The sequence below is a fragment of the Takifugu flavidus genome, unplaced genomic scaffold, assembly GCF_003711565.1.
Source record: "Takifugu flavidus isolate HTHZ2018 unplaced genomic scaffold, ASM371156v2 ctg411, whole genome shotgun sequence".
In the NCBI taxonomy this organism is placed as follows: domain Eukaryota; kingdom Metazoa; phylum Chordata; class Actinopteri; order Tetraodontiformes; family Tetraodontidae; genus Takifugu; species Takifugu flavidus.
In genome coordinates this window covers 730-23,175 of record NW_026622030.1, presented here as the reverse complement: position 1 = coordinate 23,175, position 22,446 = coordinate 730, and the positions used below count along the sequence as shown (strand labels likewise).

Sequence of the window (22,446 nt, the reverse complement as noted above, 5' to 3'; positions counted from 1 at the left end):
CTTTATTACAGGAGGATGTGTATTAAGTGTATTAAGTGTTTATACACACGTGTGCGCGTACGTGCACACTGTATATTCATCTAATAACTGTTAGTTTCTAAAACAGCAAAGTAGAGTCACTGAGGCACGGCTTCACCTCCTTTACACCGAGGTTTCCCTGAGCAGGTGTGATGAACTGTTGCAGAAGGAAAAGCATGGAACATGTTAATAACCGGACACAACAACACTCAGGTTTATTGTCTGACGGCATCAGTGTCTCTGGTTGCATCTGTCTGAGGAGCATTGTGAAACCAGGAGCAGTGTAAATGAGGGGGGGGCAGTGAGTGGATGCTGCATTCATCAAACACACAATAGTCAGAAGAGAAGAAGGAAGAACAGAAGCCCGTGTTCCTCAGTGCTGGTGTGGAGACGCCTGTTTGGAGGAGCAGGAAGCAGGCTGGACTCTTCCAGCTGGCTTTAATGCCACTTCTCTTCTGAGAACCTCCCAGCAGCTTTCTCTCCACCATCTTTTTACGCTGAAGGTTTTTGATCATTTCAGGTCAGATGTTCTTGGACTGAGGTTAAACATGTTTGTTCTTGTGCTCGGAGCGAACCGACGATCCTCTAAAGTCAGGCATCCTAAAGGTGGATGTTTTCTGAGGCCTGGAGGCTTTAAAGTGGCGCTTTTACCCACTTGTCCTCGTTCTGTTGGAAACTTGATCCAAAAACCTTTTCTGGAGCTTCATGTTCTGCTTTTTTGAAGGAATGAAATGGTTTCATCAGCGCTGCCGGGGGCTGAGCAGGCTTCATAAATCTGAAGCTCTGAGATCCTTTAAAGATCTCCTGGAATCAGCAGATGGGGGTTTGATCAAAAACTGTAAGAATCAGTCAAGCTATCAAATCTTGACTCAGTCCAAGCGTGAACCAGTCCATCCAGAGCTGATTATGGCTCAGCCAGGAGGAACGCACGGCCTGGGGGGGTTCATATGGAGCAGGCACACTCTGGCTCTATTGCTACTGAAAACAGCCCTTCAGCACAGCAGCCTGAAATACAGTTCTGGAGAACAGCTGTTCCCAACAGAACCTGTTTAAAACGGGACCAGTAAAGATGCCCGGCGTGACCACGACCACGGGGAGAGGGGGGGGGGCAGACAAACTCTGACATGATGTTTTAAACTGAGCTGAGTCAAGATTTTATAGAATCTAAACACATATGAGAGGAGAAAAAGGTGCAAAAATAAAATGCACGGTGCAGCTAAACTCTCCCAGTAGGAAAAAAGACTTTTTAAATTCTGAACTGCATTTCCCATGTTGCCTTGCAGCTTTCTAACGTACAATGCCAAAGAGATCAGGTTGCTCCTGAAGGAAGACATAGTCATTGAAACCAAGTGGACGGTTGAATGGATCATGATTGATCCTGAAAGCTTTACAGGTAACCAAGTAAAGATTCATTTCCATTTATTTTTATTTTTTACTGCATACAGTCCTGGAGCTTGTTGGGGACTTTCAGTGTACTGGATGCTGTTGATACATGCAGAGAAGTTGTTTTCACCAGAGCCTGAGCCTTCAGACTGGCTGCAGCTCCAACCAGACTGACAGTCATAACTTCATCACTTGTGTCTGAACTCTGGCTTTGACCAACAGAGAATGGTGAGTGGGAGATCATCCACCGACCCGCCAAGAGAAACACCTACAAACACATTCCCATGGAGAGCAACAAGCATCAGGACATCACCTTCTACCTGGTCATCAGACGCAAACCTCTCTTCTACGTGGTCAACATCATCATCCCCTGCGTGCTCATCTCCTTCCTGGCCTCGCTGGTCTACTACCTGCCCGCAGACAGTCAGTGCAGAGTCACAGAACGTATTGAAGCCAGCGTCAGGCAGATTAACAGTCTGGGACCTTTTCAGAATCACAACTACATGAACTGAGTTAACCTTCAACAGCACCCAAAGAATCAGACATTATAGCTGAATATCACGTCAGCACGGGACAACACAGCTAATAAAGCAGCAAACATCGGTAGTGGGCGGAGCTGAGGGGCCGCCATTAATCGAGAAACATTAATTAGCTCCCCAACAGATTTTTGAATATATTTTAAAAAGGATAATAAAAATGTGTGTGTGTGTGTGTAGGTGGTGAGAAGATGACACTGTCCATCTCGGTGCTGCTTGCTCAGTCTGTCTTCCTACTCTTGATCTCTCAAAGGCTCCAGAAACATCCACGTCCGTTCCTCTTATTGTGAAGTAGGTAAACGCACCATTTACTCCACATCACTTTAACTCTGAATCAGATATATTCTGCTTCTCCAAACTATATATACATTAGGGCTGCAAAACCAGGTGACAACCGGCTGAGATTTAAAAAATGGAAAACACCTGAGTGTGTTTGTGTGTTGAAGATATTTGATGTTCATCATGGTGGTGGTGACGGTGGTGGTGCTGAACTGTGTGGTCGTCCTCAACCTCCACTTCAGGACGCCGAGCACGCACGTCATGTCTGAGTGGACCAAACAGGTAAGACACACACATCCTGTTGTCCCTTTGTTGAACAGATGAACATCAGGATATATGAACATATGACTTAATAACATATGAAAGAGGATATATGAACATGTGACTTAATAACATATGAAAGAGGATATATGAACATGTGACTGAATAACATATGAAAGAGGATATATGAACCTATGACTTAATAAGATGAAAGAGGATATATAAACATATGACTTAATAACATGAAAGAGGATATATAAACATATGACTTAATAACATGAAAGAGGATATATGAACATATGACTTAATAACATGAAAGAGGATATATAAACATATGACTTAATAACATGAAAGAGGATCTATAAACATATGACTTAATAACATATGAAAGAGGATATATGAACCTATGACTTAATAACATATGAAAGAGAATATATGAACATATGACTTAATAACACGAAAGAGGATATATGAATATATCACTTAATAACATGAAAGAGGATAAAATAGTAACGTATAATACAGACATTTGAAGAGACAATTAAGAGAATGTTTCCATGCTTCTAAGAGTGGCCGAGGAGCCATTTAGAACTTTATAAAGATGCATTGTGTGATACCAGGAACTAATTTAACTTCAAGGCGAAGCTGCTTCTGCTTTGTCGACCATCGACTGATCTCCTGAAAGTCCACCAGTGCTTTTTAAAAACTGAATTTTTCATCTATGGAGGGAGTAGACGGCAGATGTTTCCACAGATGCTCTTCACCAGTGGTCAGTGAGTGATGCAGCAGATGAGCGGGAGTTGACTGGCTTCAACCAGCTACTGACTCAATGTCTCCAGCCCATAGTGTGGATTCTCTACAAGATCAGACAGCAGCTTCACTCCTGAATCCTTCAGCTGGTTCCCACTCAGGTCCAGAATATATTTTAAAAAGGATAATAAAAATGTGTGTGTGTGTGTGTGTAGGTGGTGAGAAGATGACACTGTCCATCTCGGTGCTGCTCGCTCAGTGTGTCTTCCTACTCTTGATCTCTCAAAGGCTCCAGAAACATCCACGTCCGTTCCTCTTATTGTGAAGTAGGTAAACGCACCATTTACTCCACATCACTTTAACTCTGAATCAGATATATTCTGCATCTCCAAACTATATATACATTAGGGCTGCAGAACCAGGTGACAACCGGCTGAGATTTAAAAAATGGAAAACATCTGAGTGTGTTTGTGTGTTGAAGATATTTGATGTTCATCATGGTGGTGGTGACGGTGGTGGTGCTGAACTGTGTGGTCGTCCTCAACCTCCACTTCAGGACGCCGAGCACGCACGTCATGTCTGAGTGGACCAAACAGGTAAGACACACACATCCTGTTGTCCCTTTGTTGAACAGATGAACATCAGGATATATGAACATGTGACTGAATAACATATGAAAGAGGATATATGAACCTATGACTTAATAACATATGAAAGAGGATATATGAACCTATGACTTAATAACATATGAAAGAGGATATATGAACCTATGACTTAATAACATGAAAGAGGATATATGAACATATGACTTAATAACATGAAAGAGGATATATGAACATATGACTTAATAACATGAAAGAGGATATATGAACATATGACTTAATAACATGAAAGAGGATATATGAACATATGACTTAATAACATGAAAGAGGATATATAAACATATGACTTAATAACATATGAAAGAGGATATATGAACCTATGACTTAATAACATATGAAAGAGGATATATGAACCTATGACTTAACATATGAAAGAGGATATGAACATATGACTTAATAACATGAAAGAGGATATATGAACATATGACTTAATAACATGAAAGAGGATATATGAACATATGACTTAATAACATGAAAGAGGATATATAAACATATGACTTAATAACATATGAAAGAGGATATATGAACCTATGACTTAATAACATATGAAAGAGGATATATGAACCTATGACTTAACATATGAAAGAGGATATATGAACATATGACTTAATAACACGAAAGAGGATATATGAATATATCACTTAATAACATGAAAGAGGATAAAATAGTAACGTATAATACAGACATTTGAAGAGACAATTAAGAGAATGTTTCCATGCTTCTAAGAGTGGCCGAGGAGCCATTTAGAACTTTATAAAGATGCATTGTGTGATACCAGGAACTAATTTAACTTCAAGGCGAAGCTGCTTCTGCTTTGTCAACCATCGACTGATCTCCTGAAAGTCCACCAGCGCTTTTTAAAAACTGAATTTTTCATCTATGGAGGGAGTAGACGGCAGATGTTTCCACAGATGCTCTTCACCAGTGGTCAGTGAGTGATGCAGCAGATGAGCGGGAGTTGACTGGCTCCAACCAGCTACTGTCTCAATGTCTCCAGCCCATAGTGTGGATTCTCTACAAGATCAGATAGCAGCTTCACTCCTGAATCCTTCAGCTGGTTCCCACTCAGGTCCAGAACCCTCAGATGGGAGGGATTGGACCTCAGCGCCGAGGCCAGAGAGCCACAGCTGATCTCTGATAAACTGCAGTACCTCAATCTAAATAAAGAAGGGAAAGTTTTATAAGGTTAAGTGAAACCAGTATTAATCTGAAAGGTTCATCAAAGGCATGATCTGTAAATATTTAATTTAGTTCCAGGTTAAAAAATGATAGTAATATGTAATTACCACAATTCCAACCTCTCAGGTTTGCACTGTTCCAAAGGAGAATCTATATTGTTCTGGCCCTCACTCTTCCCAGGTTCTCCCCACCTCTTTCCCTCCCATCTCATCATGGAGATCCATCTCACCTGTGGCTCATCTTTAAAGGCACAACCTGTCTTAGATGACTTCCTGTCTCCCTCACCATCTCCCTCCTCGTTGGCTGGTGTCTACCAGGCACCCTCACCTAGTTTTGTCTAATTTTGGTTACCATCTGTCGGCTTATTCATTGTCATTAAATCAATTTATCATGAATAAGTGGTCCCCGTGTGGCCCTCCCTCCTGAAGGAACTGGGCACAACACACACACTCAGAAAGTGTGAGGACCCTCGGATGGAATAATGGACATTTTTGAGAATGGTGTTTACCCCAGAGTTTCCAGTCGGCAGTTTGGAAAGTGGAGAAAACCACAGAGCAGCTTCACTCCTGAATCCTGCAGCTGGTTCTCACTCAGGTCCAGTTTTCTGAGATGGGAGGGATTGGACCTCAGCGCCGAGGCCAGAGAGCCACAGCTGATCTCTGATAACCTGCAGTACATCAATCTAAATAAAGAAGGGAAACTTTTATAAGGTTATAAGTGAAACCAGTATTAATCTGAAAGGTTAATCAAAGGCATGATCTGTAAATATTTAATTTAGTTACAGGTTAAAAAATGACAGTAATATGTAATTACCACAATTCCAACCTCTCAGGTTTGCACTGTTCCAAAGGAGAATATATATTGTTCTGGCCCTCACTCTTCCCAGGTTCTCCCCACCTCTTTCCCTCCCATCTCATCATGGAGATCCATCTCACCTGTGGCTCATCTTTAAAGAGGCACAACCTGTCTTAGATGACTTCCTGTCTCCCTCACCATCTCCCTCCTCGTTGGCTGGTGTCTACCAGGCACCCTCACCTAGTTTTGTCTAATTTTGGTTACCATCTGTCGGCTTTTTCATTGTCCTTAAATCAATTTATCATGAATAAGTGGTCCCCGTGTGGCCCTCCCTCCTGAAGGAACTGGGCACAACACACACACTCAGAAAGTGTGAGGACCCTCGGATGGAATAATGGACATTTTTGAGAATGGTGTTTACCCCAGAGTTTCCAGTCGGCAGTTTGGAAAGTGGAGAAAACCACAAAGCAGCTTCACTCCTGGATCCTTCAGCTGGTTCCCACCCAGGTCCAGTTCTCTGAGATGGGAGGGATTGGACCTCAGCGCCGAGGCCAGAGAGCCACAGCTGGTCTCTGATAACCTGCAGCATTCTAATCTGAAAAATGCAGGATGAGGTTATACGGTGCAGGTCTGCATGTTATCTGCGTCAGTACTAAACCTACGTTAGTTCTTAGTTGGGTCAGACCTGAATTCACGATATTCCAAGGAATTTTTTTAATGTGGTGCATCACAGCAGTGTTGAGAACAGCCTCACTTCACCATCTTAGCAGCTGGTATATAGGTAGAAAAATGAAGACTGACCTGAGCCTCTCCAGTTTACAGTTTGGACTCTCCAGTCCAGAACAGAGCCGCTTCACTCCTGAATCCTGTAACGTGTTGTGGCTCAGGTCCAGAACCCTCAGATTGGAGTGGTTGGACTTCAGAGCTGAGGCCACAGAATCACAGCTGGTCTCTGATAAACTGCAGCCTCTTAGTCTAAAATAACAATTATTTTGAGAGAAGACAAATAAAAATCAACATGTACCAGAGCAAAACACAGCTTACAAGCAACAAACCTCTGGTTCTGCACCGGCTTATCTGCCGTATGTTCCTATTTTGGGTTCTTTCAGGGCGGTTGGACAAGATCTACATCGTATGTAAAGTGTGTGTGGGTCAAAATACCTTCCAGGTTTGTGAGACCACATTTCTCAGTAGCACTCAGCTCTTGTCAGGAGTTGGGACAAAGCGACCCACTCCTGATAGCTTGTGGGCGATGCTGCAGCGACCCTGCAATCCCTACACTCTCTGGTGAAACCAAATCAAAGGTTTTAGACACTGCTGGATGCTGGAAGGGTGGCTATAGTCTGGACGCATAGTTCCCCTGACTGCACATTTCTCCAACAATGATTGGCAGCTGGTGTCACTTGTTCTCCAGATGAGAGAAGGAAAGAGAGCCCCCCCACAGTGTGTTTGATTGCCCCACTGCAAGCTCAATGCTGCCAGAAAACATTGCAGGAGCATCAATTCCCCTCAGGGCATCAACAAGGACCTCAGGAAAAGGTGCAGCTGCCACCTACTAGAGACAAGCACACTGAGCTGAGATTCAAAGCCCTCTCCTCCCAAGAGAAGAGCTTGTTTGTTGGAGGCTCTTCTGGGCGATACCTGGTGCCACAGCTCCAGCTCAGCCCATCTCTGGAGCTGAGGTGGAGCTTAGCAAGTTTCATGGTTCTCCACCACTTCCTCTCGCTGAGGACCTTCTCAGCTGGTGGTTTCTGCTCCACCTTCCAAGTTGAGCAGGTGATACTTCTGCATTCCTGCCACCAGTGTCTCTGCAGAAAGAGTCTTCTCTACTGTTTTATATTATATTGTATAAAATTAGGATTTTTGGTTGATGTCTTAGATGTTGTTGACTAAGAGCAGGTTTTTCTTTAATAACATAGAAAGATTCGATGAGAAGAGCAAATGTATTATTTTATGAGCTACTTCCACTACTATTATATACACATACTTCCATATTGTCTTAGATTGCAAGCTGCATTTATTGCATCGTTCATAGAAAGTCATATTTGTGAGGAGAAAAACTCAAATAAGGTCATTTTCTTTAATGACCATTACAACAGAAGGAGGCGATGAACAAACAGATTTATCTAAATATTTGTGAAAACTTATGGATGGAAACATTTTTAACTAGTTACACCTGGGAAAGTACTGGATCATCTCTGACTGACCTGAGCGTCTCCAGCTCACAGAGAGGATCCTGGAGAGCACCACAGAGCAGCTTCACTGCTGGATCCTTCAGCTGGTTCCCACCCAGGTCCAGAACCCTCAGATGGGAGGGATTGGACCTCAGCGCCGAGGCCAGAGAGTCACAGCTGATCTCTGATAAACTGCAGTCCCACAGCCTGGAAAAGGAATAAATGGGGCAAATAAAAACACACAGAGAAAAGCAGAAAATGTAAAGAAATTTAGAAAAGACCAACAGAGGCCTCCTGACCTGAGCGTCTCCAGTCTGCAGTTTGGATGCATCATTGCAGAAGACAGTAACTTTACGTCGGCATCTGTCAGGCTTTGGTTCTCCCTTAAGCTCAGCTCCCGTAGATGAGAAGGGTTTGACGTCATTGCTGAGGCCACAACTTCACAATGACTCGTTGAAAGAACACTACCAGACAGTCTGTTGTGTATGAAACAAAAATAGGGTTCAAAAATAGAGTCAAACTTTGGGATTTCTAATCAACTTATCTGAGAATTGAAGAGAATTATTTTATCTTGTTAGCATCTTTTATCTTATTAGCATGTGTTATACTCTATGTTTTTGTTTTATGTTACAGGTAGTTTAGAAGTTAGGAATACTATATAATCTTTAGCAGGAATACACATAAGCAAGTCAGTTGACCCTTCCTTGACATAAATACTGCTTAGACAGTTGGAGCCAGGCAGACAGGAAATGGTAGACCCTCATCGTAAAATATGACAGCATAATTTACTGGTGATTGATAAGTTCCTGGACAGGAATATAACCTCTGACCTGGCCATCTGGGAAGACAATGGAGAAGAAGGACTGCACCAACACCAAATGAGGCAGGAAGAAGAAGATGAAGTCACCCAAGAAGAAGGACTGGATTGGACTGAATTAGCATCAATAATTTACATATGTCTTTCTATATAAACTGGGCCAAGGGATAGTTAGGTTGTCAGACTTCATGCCCTGACAATTGACTCTGTTATTGTAGGGTTATGAACTGGCCCAGAGCTCTGTAATATTTGTATCTTGAATTGATTCTGTTTGCTAAATACATTTTGAAATTGGCATTTGTTTACTTGAAGTCTTCATTTAAAGAACACGCGGATTGGCAGTGACATATGAGAAGTATTGCAATCCAACAATTTGGTGACCCCGACGTGATGAAGACAGAGAAGTCATCTGAGGAGAAAAATTCAACAATGGTCACTTCGGAGGACAACTGACGACAAAGGGATCCCTAATAAAAGGTAAGCAGACACCTGTTTAATCAAAAGTTCTGCACATTGGCAATTTCCAAATTTGTCGTCACTGTCAATTGAAGTGTCCTAGTTATAAATTCCAGATACAAATATAGAAAATATTGAAACGACTGCAGGAATTACGGTTAGAGTCCGGAAAATAGACGGTTAGAGGCCGGAAGTACTGTTGAAAAAACAGGGAATAAACGGTTAGAGTCCGGAAGTACTGTTGAAAAAACAGGGAATAGACGGTTAGAGTAAACCGGAACCAGTACAGTGCTGTATTGCTGTATACACAGCACTGTATATGAAAAAGATTTGGGTTGGGACTGACGGGACGGACACTCCCGACGCCCGAGATTTGTGTTTTTGTGTGGGTTGGAAAAGTGCCAGAGTGAACGTGAATTAAAAGGCTCTTTGTCCTTGAGAATTAACCCCCAGAGTGGAACCGGACCAACGAAGTTTGGTCTAGAAGCTTGTTTCACTGAGGCATTGAGTTGACCGTTGGAGTCATTCACATTCAATCTCACTTGGGAGCATAGTTAAAGATGGAACTGGAATGTGGCAAAACGTGTTGGGATCAGGGAGAATGTTCTCCCTATCCCCGGTCTGTGGAAGAACAGTGGAAGTGGACTCTTGATCAGGTGGTGAGTGGCATGAAAGAACAGGACACGGAAAGAGAATTGGATACAATAAAAAAGTTGTGGAAGGAAGCTCAGAAGCAGAAGATACTTCCCCCTCCAGAGGTGAAGGTTAATTTAGCTGAAGCATTGTGTAAGTGGGAGTCAGAAATTCACACCATATTACAGGATCATCTTGATAATCCAAAATTAGGGTTTATAGCAGGAAAATCATGGCAAAAACAGGGTAAGGAGTTAGAAGATAAGCCTCGAAGGATACATGTTGTGGCTGTGGCAGGTGCAGCAGTGCACTATTGCAGATCTAGGGGGGTCACACGAGTGCCCAATGTAGATAAGCCTTCATTAGAAGATCCAAATCAGACGCTGACACTTAACACCACTCTTTATCCATCATTACCTACTACCTCTTCCCCACCCCCATATCAATTGCCAGTTTTGACTATTAACAGTGGTCAGTTAGATGTGGACAGAGATGAAGAAATGCAGGAGTTACGTGAGACAGTGTGGGAACTTCGGAGACAGGTTAGAAGGATCAAACAGGGACAGGAAGAGGTTGAAGATAACTTAGGAAAAATTGAATTTAGAGAGGAAGCTCAGATGGTTCGCCCTAAAATCTCCCAACAAACTATATTTAAAAAACAGGACAGTCAAAAATCTACATTAAATGTCTTTAAAACACTTAGCAATCAAACAAAACAAGTGAAAAGAGTTGATCCCTCAGGAGGATTTGCCAGGGCTGAGCACAGGGAGGAGAAGGCAAGATTGATTTACGGCAGTGATAAAGAGGAGAGCGAGAATAAGACAGATACCTTCCAAATTCCGGCTACATTTATTGGAGAATTGGAGGTTCAGGAGCCTGTTAAAGCTCAGACAGAATTATATGAATTAGAATCATGGGAAGAGAGTGAGTGTGAGTATAGAGGTGTACCATTGACAGGGACCATAAATAATGAGGAGGCGGGTCAAACAGGAATACACACAAGGAGTAAGGGGCCCGTTTCAGGAATGCCGCAGCTACAGGCCCCTCTGATACAGAAAAGAGGAGGACAGGAACCAGTATATGTTCCATTTGCTATCACAGACACTAATTGTTTGGTGGATAAGATGCCCCCACCCGCAGAGGGAGGCGGCAAGTGGATGTCTACCCTTTTCAGTTTAACACAGAGCATGCAGCTGGCGGTGGGAGACTTTAGAGGAATTTTAGGGAGACAAGTGTCTCTCTGGGATTTGGATAAAGTTGAGGTAGCAGCAGGCATTAAAGATAGACCTAATGCTGCACGTTTTGGCCCATGTGCAACCAGGGTTGGTGAAGCTATGAGATATTTCCAGTATCTCCAGGAGCAATGCAGAACTTAAGATTTAAGTGGGAGGAAAGTGAGTCGGCACATGGATTCCTTGCAAGGTGTAAAGAGGAATGGATGTGTGCCACAGGGTGCCATCCTGGCTCAGATAATTTACACACCACTTTGTTCCATCAGGCAATAATTTTAGGACTTCCACAGTCAGTGAAAGAAGCCATGGAAGGAAATCCTGACCTTCCAGGTAGCACAGCGGACGTCTGGGAGAGACATCTCTCTCACCACAACAATACAAGTTAAACAACAGGGAAAGAAAGAGGGCGTGATGACAGCCCAGGAACACCTCCTAAAAATGCAGTTAGATGAGGCACGGAAAAAGCTAAATGATAAACTAAAGGAGGAAAAACAGATGGTTCAGCGGTTTTCTCAGCCGGTGCAGCCAGATCAGTTAGGTCCGCAGTAAGATTTTGTTCCGATAAACCCACATTGGGTGAGTCCTAGGGGAGGCATGTGTGGGAGACACGGCGGGCAGGGATACGGCTTGATAGGCGGGTACTTGAGCCGAGATCAGTGTCATGCCTCCAAAGGGTATGGTCATTGGCAAAGGGACTGTCCATATCACAACTACCCGGAGGTACCAGGCAGTGTTCCACCATCTCATGGAATTTATCACTGGAGCTGATTTTATCTGACACCGTCGAGCTTGTGGAGTTCTCAGGAAGCCCGGAGAGACTGCCGTTTTCTGGGCCATTAGTGACTCATTTTGCTGGACAGACTGTGTTGCACCCCTTTGTCATTTCACCACATTGCCCTATCAACCTGTTGGGACGAGATCTCCTTGTGAGGACAGGAGCAGCAATTCTGTGTGGAGACAAAGGTCTGGTGGTGCAATTTCCTAATGGAATGAAACTGAACTGCTGTATTTCACACCCAGGTGTGAAGGGACAAATGCTGATGAGTCCGACACCCTCTCCAGAACAGGGGGTGTGGGCGGACATTTATTGGGGAGAACTTGAGCCTAAGACCTCACCTGGTGTCGGTGTTGTGGCATTGTTTCAGAGCTGGGGGCCCTGGTTGTCGATGCTAAGTCCCTTTGCCCCGCCAGTTGATCCCTATCATGTCACTCTATTTTACGACCATGAGAATAATGAGGTGTATCAGGATGCGTTTAGAGAAAAGTTACAGGGAAGTTTCTGGATGATTACATCACCGTGTTTGTGTGTTGGGCCTGAGGGTGTGGCTGCACAGGTCGACTTTGCTGAACAGAATGATTGGTATGAGAGACTGTAAAGGAAATGTTGTCATTTCTGGGTCTCGCGAGCTATAGTAGACATTTTATTCCTACATATTCAGAAAAGACTACGCCCTTACGTGCAATGGTGAATGAACAGGGAATGCGTGATTTGGCAGCCCGGCTAACATGGACAACTGAGGGAGAGAAAGCGTTCATTGCTCTTAAACAGGCACTCACTACAGCTGCACATTTGGCAGTTCCGGAATATAAGGATACTTTCTTTTTGGATGTTTCTGAAGGAGAACATACAGTAAATGGTGTTCTGTTTCAGAAAAAAGGGGGTGAAAGGAAAGTATTAATGTATGCAAGTATAATGCTGGACCCCATTGAAAACAGGCAGCCACCATGTGTAAGGCATGTAGCAGGGCTAGCAAAACCTTTACAAAAAACAGCACATTTAGTGATGGGTTACGCTCTGACAGTTCTTACAACACATAGTGTGGTATCACTGGTCAGCTCAGCAGCATTCACCATGACCTCACTTAGGCAGACCAGGATGGACAAGATTTTAACGGCACCACACATAACATACACACATGAAGGGATCAATATGGCAGATGGTATGGGAGAGGGTGAACCACACAGATGTGAGGAGAAAGTGAAGAAAGATGAAAAAATTAGAGTAGATCTTAAGGCGGAGCCGTTAAAGGATCCAGATGAAATACTATTCACCGACGGCTGTTGTTTCAGACACCCACAAGAGGGGCTGAAAGCTGCCTAAGCAATAGTTAGAAAATCGGAAGAAGATTTTGAGGAAGTGGAAACAGGAAACCTAACAGGTAAAGAGTCAGCACGACTTGCAGAATTGAAGGCAGTTATTAGAGCGTTAGAAATATCAAAGGGAAAGAGAGTGACCATTTATACAGATTCAGCGTATGTAGTTGGAGCGATTCACTTAGAACTTTGTCAATGGTTGCGGGCAGGTTTTAACACAGCATCAGGATCTCCTATAAAACATGAGGCAGAGATGAGGCAACTGACACAGGCACTCATGGAACCAGCGGCGGTCGCAGTCGTAAAGTGCAAAGGTCACAGCATAGAGAACTCTCTGGAGGGAAGAGGTAATGAGGCTGCAGATCAGGCAGCAAAGAAGGCTGCAGGTTATAAACCAAGTTACAATTTGTTGTTGGTAGAGAAAACGGTTCATGAAATGCTTCCAAGATACGATAGGGAAAGACTTGGTTGTGATCAAGAAGAAGCTTCTCCACATGAAAAAACAGTTTGGAAGGAAAGGGGGGCTGTGAAAGTTGAAGGAATTTGGCGGGGCCCAGACGGCAGACCTGTTCTCCCGCCCGGTCTGGTAGATGCCGTTCTGGAAGAGGCCCACGGCCTGACACTGCGGGAAACCACGAATGATGCAGAGAATGTTCAATATGCACACGATTTAATGTAAAATCAACAATTCGACTACATGAGGGCAAGTTTCCAGTTGCCCCCATGGCAGGGCAGGAAAATTCTAGATTTCACCGACATGATTGATAGAGTCAATGGGTTCCGATACCTCTTGGTGGCAGTGGATGCATACACTGGCTGCCCAGAGGCGGTTCCCGTAAAAGCAGAAGATGCAAAAAGTGTTATTAAATTTTTAATTAATCCGACACATGGTTTCCCCAAACAAATTAGGTCTGATAATAGAACTCATTTTAAGAATAAAGATTTACAAGAAGTAGAGAAGGCGTTAGGCGAAGGTAGAAAGAATGAATCAAACACTGAAGAGCAAAATTGGCAAGATATTTGCTCACAGTGGAATGAAATGGACACAGGCGCTTCCAATAGCCTTGATGTCAGTAAGAAGCTCTGTTAAGCTCCCGAACAGGATTCACCCCCTTTGAGCTCGAGTGGGGTGTTCTCTTTCCAGGACTAGGAGCAGAAAATCCATAGGCCAGCCCAGCACTTGTATGAAATAAATCTTATTTTGTTCAACTAAAAACGACTCTCTCAGTTTTCTCCCAACAGGCAACCTCTGTAACCAGTCAGTGAGGATCCAGGAATTCCACACACAGCTGAGTGGGTTCTTCTGAGAGTCATCAAGTAAAAATGGTCAGAGCCCAGGTGGACTGGTCCCTTTGAAGTTGCAGAGCGAACATCACATGTTAACCCTAACATCCTAACATACTGACACTCTAACACATTAACCCTAACTCTGGTATCACTGGAATCAATGTACCCCAGCAGATAATCCACAGAGAACGCTTGGACAGATCCGGGAACATCTAAAGAAGATGGCACCATGATTAAACTTCTATTATTCTTGATTACAGCAAAGGGAGCGGTCAAGGAATTGTTATATTGGCCTAGCTTAGGCTAGGCCAAAAGGGGGATTGAAGAGAATTATTTTATCTTGTTAGCATCTTTTATCTTATTAGCATGTGTTATACTATATGTTTTTGTTTTATGTTACAGGTAGTTTAGAAGTTAGGGATAGTATATAATCTTTAGCAGGAATACACATAAGCAAGTCAGTTGACCCTTCCTTGACATGAATACTGCTTAGACAGTTGGAGCCAGGTAGACAGGAAATGGTAGACCCTCATCGTAAAATATGACAGCATAATTTACTGGTGATTGATAAGTTCCTGGACAGGAATATGACCTCTGATCTGGCCATCTGAGAAGACAATGGAGAAGAAGGACTGCACCAACACCAGATGAGGCAGGAAGAAGAAGATGAAGTCACCCAAGAAGAAGGACTGGATTGGACTGAATTAGCATCAATAATTTACATATGTCTTTCTATATAAACTGGGCCAAGGGATAGTTAGGTTGTCAGACTTCATGCCCTGACAATTGACTTTGTTGTTGCTAGGGTTATGAACTGGCCCAGAGCTCTGTATATTTGTATCTTGAATTGATTCTATTTGTTAAATACATTTTGAAATTGGCATTTGTTTACTTGAAGTCTTCATTTAAAGAACACGCGGATTGGCAGTGAGACACGAGAGGTAATGCAATCCAACAGAATCTACCCCAACACAAATGTAGCTCATTTCCTGGAAAAGCTAAATTCAACACCGTAGAGCAACAGTTTGAACGACCATCAGATCTGAAATGCAACTGAATTATTCTTAACATTTGTCTTATTTTAGAACAGCTCATAATTACTCAATATTTAAAATGATTATAGCAAATGGTTTGAAGAAACCTGCATCTTTTTATCTGTCTATCGGCTCTTTGGATATTTTGCATTTCATCCAATTTGTACGATCATGCGTCAAGTCTTAATTCAGCGATCCGATCGATGACATCAGAGTCTCTGGTTGCATCGATTGCCCTCAGCTTCTGTTATATCTGCCTGTTTCCCTTCAAATCATTTTCACTGCACCTTTTGTTGCTAGTGATGAAGTTGCCACCTAACGGGTGTGGAAAGGCTCAAACAACTTTGTGGGTCACATAAAGGCTCCAAACGGAACCGCCACAAAGACCTAAAACACCCATTTAAACCAACGAGGCCGGCTGTTTTTACGTTGAACAAATGAAGCAAAATAGTCACGTGTCATTAGTTAAAATGTGTTTTTCTGTTGTTAGAATACGATGTATACAAACAAACAAAAGTTATTTAATGACATGACAGTAATTTCATGATAGTCAGTTAACTTGTGGCTCCTATTATTCCTGCCTAATGTTGGTTTGTCTGGATTGACCTTTGAACTTATATCCAGCCAGTGTTGAACATTTCTGGATGCATTGTTGTTTTTTTTAATTTATGGACCCTGAAATGGAAATAAAGAATTGAAGGAATGACCACTGGAGGGGGTATTGCTACCTGACATGATCCACTCGCTTGATTTAAGCGCCGATGTCCGGCCCCAAAAATCTTTACTTACACGGCCTTCCTGCAGTTCCTCACAGCTGGAATCAGGCGACGTCGTCCCTCATCTGAGGTGTTGTACTGCTGCAGGTTCAGCTCATCCAGAACCTCCTCTGACATCTGCAGCAGGTAGGCCAGAGCTGAACAGTGGATCACTGACAGTTCCCTCTCTGATTTCTCCCCTGACTTCAGGAACTCTTGGATCTCCTGATGGACTGACTGATCCTTCATCTCCATCAGACAGTGGAAGATGTTGATGCTTCTGTCTGGGGAGATTTCATCACTGTTCACTTCCTTCAGGTTGTTGAGGACCTTCTGGATGGTTTCTGGATGGCTGTTCCTCTGATCCAACAGTCCACCCAAGATCCTCTGATTGGACTCCAGAGAGAGACCATGAAGGAAGCGAATAAACAAGTCCAGGTGGCCATTTTTACTGTCAAGAGATTTCATGAGTGCTCTCATGAGGAAGTCATCAAGAGATTTGACTGGATTGTTTTTTGCAAACAACCCAGCAAACCCAAAAAAGCGGTTTGGTTTGGAATATTTCAGGAACTGATTTATAACCACTGTGTCTTTCCTGGTGTAACGGTGGAACATGTAGACTGCAGCCAGAAACTCCTGAATGCTCAGATGAACAAAGCAGTAGACTGATTTCTGGAAGATCACACGCTCTCTTTTGAAGATCTCTGTACAAACTCCTGAGTACACCGACACCTCGGAGACGTCCAGTCCACATCGCTCCAGGTCTTCTGAGTAGAACATGATGTTTCCTTTCTCCAGATGTTCAAACGCCAGCAGACCCAACTTCAGAAGGAGTTCTTTGTCAGCCTCAGTCAGTTCCTCTGGTCTCTGCTTTCCTCCATACTTCTGCTTCTTCCTCTTTATCTGAACCATCAGGAAGTGTGAGTAGAGGTCAGTCAGGGTTTTGGGCAGCTCTCCTCTCTGGTCTCTGGTCATCATGTCCTCCAGAACTATAGCAGTGATCCAGCAGAAAACTGGGATCAGACACATGATGTGGAGGCTCCTGGAGGCCTCGATGTGTGAGATGATTCTCTTGGACAGATCTTCATCACTGAACCTCCTCCTAAAGTACTCCTCCTTCTGGGAGTCAGTGAAGCCTCGTACATCTGTGATCCTGTCAACACACGAGGGAGGAATCTGATAGGCTGCTGCAGGTCTGGAGGTGATCCAGATAAGAGCTGAGGGAAGCAGGTACCCCTGGATGAGGTTCACCAGGAGCACGTCAACTGACGATACTTGTGTGACATCAGAGATGACCTGATGCTTGTTGAAATCCAGTGAAAATCTGCTTTCATCCAGGCCATCAAAGATGAACAGAAGTTTCCAGACAGTCAGATCTTCTGCTCTGATCTTCTGTAATGTTGGATGGAAAACATGAAGCAGTGAGAGAAGACTGTGCTGCTCATCTCTGATCAAGTTCAGCTCCCTGCATGAGAGCGGAAGCACCAGACTGATGTCTTGGTTCTCCAAACCTTCTGCCCAGTCCAGACTGAACTTCTGCACTGAGAAGGTTTTTCCAACGCCGGCGACACCGTTGGTCAGAACCACTCTGATGTGTCTCTGTTGCTCAGATAAGACTTTGAAGATGTCCTGGCACTTGATTGGAGTGTCCTGGATGTTCTTCTTGGAGGTTCTCTCAAGCTGTCTCACCTCATGTTGTGTGTCCACCTCCTCACTTTGTCCCTCAGTGAGGTAGAGCTCAGTGTAGATCTTGTTCAGCAGGGTTCCACTTCCTGCTTCATTAGTTCCTTCAGTCACATGTTCACATCTTCTCTTCAGACTGATCTTATGACCTTCTATCACCTCCTGCAGATCACCTCCTGAACATAAGTAAACCAATGATTTCCATCTTTAATAAATCATCAACACAACTACAAATTCATGACATCACAAATTAAATCTCATATTGAACAGTTTTACTTTGTTTGGGCTTCATTTCAGCATCTCCAGATCTGCTTCCAGATTGTGAACAAGAGGACTCTCCTGGTGGAGCTGACTGGTCCCAGTTTGATAGGATGTGCTCCCCCCTCTCACTATGAAACACATCTCTATTAGTCCTTTGATTTATAGGATGAAAGAACCTGATCAAGACTCAATATTGTTCCAGCACTTATGTCTGAATTCATCTTTCAGTTTAAACATGATTCTTGTTTCTAATCAACAATATTCACATTAAGTCTGTAACTATATGACTGTCTGAGGTTTAAGTGTTAAACATTTCCAATAATAAACTCACAACCTGCTGCTGTTAATGTGACTAACAGCTGGCACACAAACACATCATCACGCTTTAGTTTTCTTACATTTCCTCTGAACTTCTGAAATCTATTAGTCCATATTTGGACTGGTCACTCTTCAGGGACACCCAGCTGGGCACTGTGGACTCTGCTCTCTCTTCCTCTTCCATCACACATTCGCTCATTTTTAAATGTGAGTCTCAACGGTTAAGCAGGAACAGTCTGCTGACACAGAAAAGAAGATTAAAGAACATGATTCTCAGCATGAAGACAAGCAGAGGTCTGTCCAATGACGTATTGTCGGCTCATTCACATCAAAATCTATTATATGATGTCACCCTGTACATCAGGGGTGGGGAACCCTTTTCATATCGAGGGCCATTTCAATTTTTATAAAGTCCTCCGAGGGCCATACTATTATGAACACATACCTAGGGATGCAAAAAAAAAGACAAAAAAAAAAAGTCTATAACCACTGTGTTACCAAGTCTCATGATTGCCGCATTTGAGTTTGAATTATTTATTTAGCACACATGCATATAAAATCACCAAAAAAATAGAATAAAATGACAAGTAAAATACGTTTTCATGATCATACAAAACAATAAAAAGAGATGCAGAGTTGAGGCAAGAGACCCGTAAGGGCCTGTTCGAGGCCTCTACTCACAAAAACTGCAATACAACAAGATAATCAAGAAAATAAATGAAAAAGAAAGATAAAGACAATAATAATAACAACTAGAAAGCACTCGGAGAGCGCATACCTCCGCCAAGCGCAACAATTCCTGGCATATTGTGATTTCCACCATAAATATTAGTCCCACATATACTTTGACTACATATTTAGATTCCTTGACCATAAAAACATACCGTTAGCCACTGGAATCATAATATATGTCTTAGTTCAATAGTTATTCACGAAAAAAAATTCACGCTTTGAAACAATTTTACTTTGTACGGCGCGAGCGCCTCAGCGGCGGCTACGAGGCGCGTTCACGAACTCTCCTTCGGCGTGAGGTTTCAGCTTCGTGGCTATTAATTCACTCACCACAAAACTTCCACGCGTAATATTCTCTCTGTCGGTACATGGTCGTGTGAAAGCTGCTTGTTGAGCCTCCAAACTCCGGCGAAGAGCGTTAATTTTATCCAAACTCATCTGTCCTTTCAACTCGTCGAGTTTAGCCTGTTTCGCTAAGCATTTTTCGTCCGTGTCAATCAGTCCAGCCCACTACGTATATCACATGCTGTGTTCACTGACCCTGACCTTGACTCGGACATAACATAACCGTCTGTTTTATCTCAGAAAACGGGAAAATATTTCCTCGTTAAGAAAGAAATTTCAGGATACGAAAGGCAAAAATACGCTACCGCTGCTACTCGCAGCTCGCGGAGTTTAGCGAACGGTCCCACTGTATAAGTGCACATATAAAATATAAAAATCTTATTGCGTGGCGGGCCGGTAGAAATGGTCTCGTAGGCCGTATACGGCCCGGAGGCCGGAGGTTCCCCACCCCTGCTGTACATCATACAGGCCACATATATATTGGAAAAAGTTTTGGGACATCTTAAAAGTTTACACCATGTTAAATATAAAATAGTTGTGGAAAAAATGTTTCTCCTGGGTGTTTCAAAAGGTGCGGTGGCATTAGACGGACATACACAAATACAAATTAAATCATTTTTTATCTGGTTATGGTTTACGAGAAAACCTAAATTCTTTCAAGATGTCAGTTCTCAACATTAAATTCAACAAATAAGATGAGAATGCATTCAAAACTAAACAGAAATACGTCATCACATCATCAAAGTGGGTCAAATGCAGCATCATCTTCTGTCATCTCAGACAGGATTCCAAGAAGAGGATCTTCATTTTCAACAACGCACCTTGACATCTCATCATGGCTCGTCTGTCAGATTACAAGCAGCTTTTTTTGATCAGGCGCATCATGTTTCTCACCAACACATGATGGTGCTGGAAAAAACATTTGTAGCCTGACCTAGAGGTCAAAACTCTGCATGGCGTGCACAGCTACTAGTTGCAGCTGGTGGTTGTGGCGGAGGAGATCCCAAACATATCTAGCAAGCTTGTTTTGGAGCAGAGCTTGTCCACCACCTCTGACCCCACTCATCACAGAAGTCCCACCATATCCATGGCCAGGTGTGTTGGCAGCATTGGAGCCAGCCTCAGGAAAAAGGTGTGTCAATATCTCAGAAGTGATGATCAAGTTGACACAACCCAACAGAAGTCAAGCAACCCAACATGCTGAATAGAATAGATGACACACAGCAAAGGGCAAAAAACACCCAATTCTGCTCAGACTAATCTGATCTGACCACATGTACAGGACCAAAAATATCAAAACACCATGGGTTTAGGTTTAGTTTTGTTTTCTTGACTGCTTCATTCAAAACAGAACACATTTCATAAATCCATAATAACAAATTCATATTCCACAAAGAACCAGTTGTTAAAACAATAAAATGGAATGCCTTGATCTCTCCCCCTTTACATACTCTCCTTTTTTAATAAAGGACTGATTGTCCCCCTGGTGGAGGGACAAAGAGAGGAGGCTAAAACTTCCGCGTTTGTGTCCCTCTTTCCGTGGATTTTTCCACGAACAAATAATATTGTCGACTTATTGTGAGTATTAAAATGTGCTTCCTCAACCTCTAAAATGTTGGCTCAGGGTTAGCGGAAAACGCAGTTAGAGGAAACACGCTACAAAGTTTGATCATCCGTCACAACATTCCCGTCGACCAGCCGCAATGTGCGTCCGAAACACGCGCACGCTCATTGCGCACACGCAGCTTATTAAGCCGCATCTCGCAGCGGAACATTGATTCGAGACGACAGCAGTGAAAGAACCAAATGCTACCTGAATATTAGAGGTTTTCCATCAGGGCTCGGTCACTCAAGATGGAGCCCGAAGTTGAGAACTTTCACTTTCGCTTCTTCGTCCTCTACACGTCCCGTGTTTGTGGTTGGACGAGTCATATCCAGCACAGGCGCCTCTCTTCAGAACAATTTGGTCCACGTTTTAACTGAAATACTGGGAAACAACTGGAGTTCGTCTGACAGATGTTCGTTTTTGGGTGCGGAATCAAACTGGGTCAACTTTTTGATCTATAGGATCCCCTCTGGTTCAAAGTGTCCCCTATAGGATATTGACAGTACTGACCTTTTGGGGGCTGCACACACCTCTTAATGGTGACGGCACCAACGGAGCTGATCCAGTTGTCATCAGCTGGCCAGTCTGACTCCAGCTCATTAGGGGAAATTTGCTGATCTGGAGGAGAAGCTTTCAAAACTTGACGGGCTGGGGGGGAAATGACTGTAATTTTGGAATCAGCGTGCCAATTTTATTTTTAATCAGAATAATTTAGAATAATTTCAACAGGATATTTTCAAATTGTTCCCCAGTGGAGCTGCCAACTGAATATGGTGACCTGCTCCTACACACAGAAATCCGATGGCTCAGCAGGGGACGGATTTTGCTTCCTTTTTTGTCCCTTTTGAGTGAAATAAAAGAGTTCATGCAGTCCAGAGGGGAAGACGCCGCGCTGCTGGAGGACACTGGCTGGACACTGGACCTTGCATTTTTAACGGACATTACTGGAAACGGAACAGTTTGAACTGGGAGCTGCAAGGCAAAGGTGAGACTGTTGCTGAGAGGATCAGTGCTGTAAATGCATCTAAAGCCAAGATGAACATTTTCTCTCTGCATTTACAGACAAAAGGTGCTGCACTTCCCCTCTGTGCAGATGGTGCTGAGAGACAACGCTTCTACATGTGAGGCTTTGGACTAAAGCGCAGAAAAGTGCTCT

At 43.2% G+C, this 22,446-nt stretch overlaps 1 protein-coding gene across 12 annotated transcripts; it reads right to left on the bottom strand.

Annotated features, from left to right (window-relative positions):
• Positions 1 to 1,426: 1,426 nt before the first annotated feature.
• Positions 1,427 to 22,232, bottom strand: LOC130520513 (NACHT, LRR and PYD domains-containing protein 12-like). Of its 12 annotated transcripts, none has more exons than XM_057024214.1 (13): positions 21,498 to 22,232; positions 18,688 to 18,843; positions 18,305 to 18,417; positions 16,380 to 18,204; positions 8,868 to 8,900; positions 8,337 to 8,513; positions 8,071 to 8,244; positions 6,665 to 6,838; positions 6,285 to 6,458; positions 5,577 to 5,750; positions 4,276 to 5,046; positions 3,995 to 4,243; positions 1,427 to 3,957 (listed from the first exon to the last, which is right to left on the bottom strand). In XM_057024214.1, the coding sequence occupies exons 2-11, from the start codon at positions 18,804 to 18,806 to the stop codon at positions 4,866 to 4,868; spliced, it is 3,144 nt and encodes a 1,047-aa protein (XP_056880194.1). In that variant the 5' UTR covers positions 18,807 to 18,843; positions 21,498 to 22,232; the 3' UTR covers positions 1,427 to 3,957; positions 3,995 to 4,243; positions 4,276 to 4,865. The 12 variants fall into 12 exon arrangements, with proteins under 12 accessions (XP_056880194.1, XP_056880195.1, XP_056880196.1 ...); XM_057024215.1 differs by having other exon boundaries at positions 4,030 to 4,243; XM_057024216.1 differs by having other exon boundaries at positions 4,135 to 4,243.
• Between the last annotated feature and the right edge of the window lie 214 nt (positions 22,233 to 22,446).

Bases quoted from the DNA above. Each gene is read 5' to 3' on its own strand.
- LOC130520513 (XM_057024209.1), bottom strand. From the start codon at position 18,806: ATGAGCGAATGTGTGATGGAAGAGGAAGAGAGAGCAGAGTCCACAGTG. The intron at 18,418-18,687 runs GTAAGAAAACTA...TGTGTTTCATAG, and splicing joins TTCAGAAGTTCAGAGGAAAT to TGAGAGGGGGGAGCACATCC. The intron at 8,245-8,336 runs GTCAGGAGGCCT...TTCCTTTTCCAG, and splicing joins TGCAGACTGGAGACGCTCAG to GCTGTGGGACTGCAGTTTAT.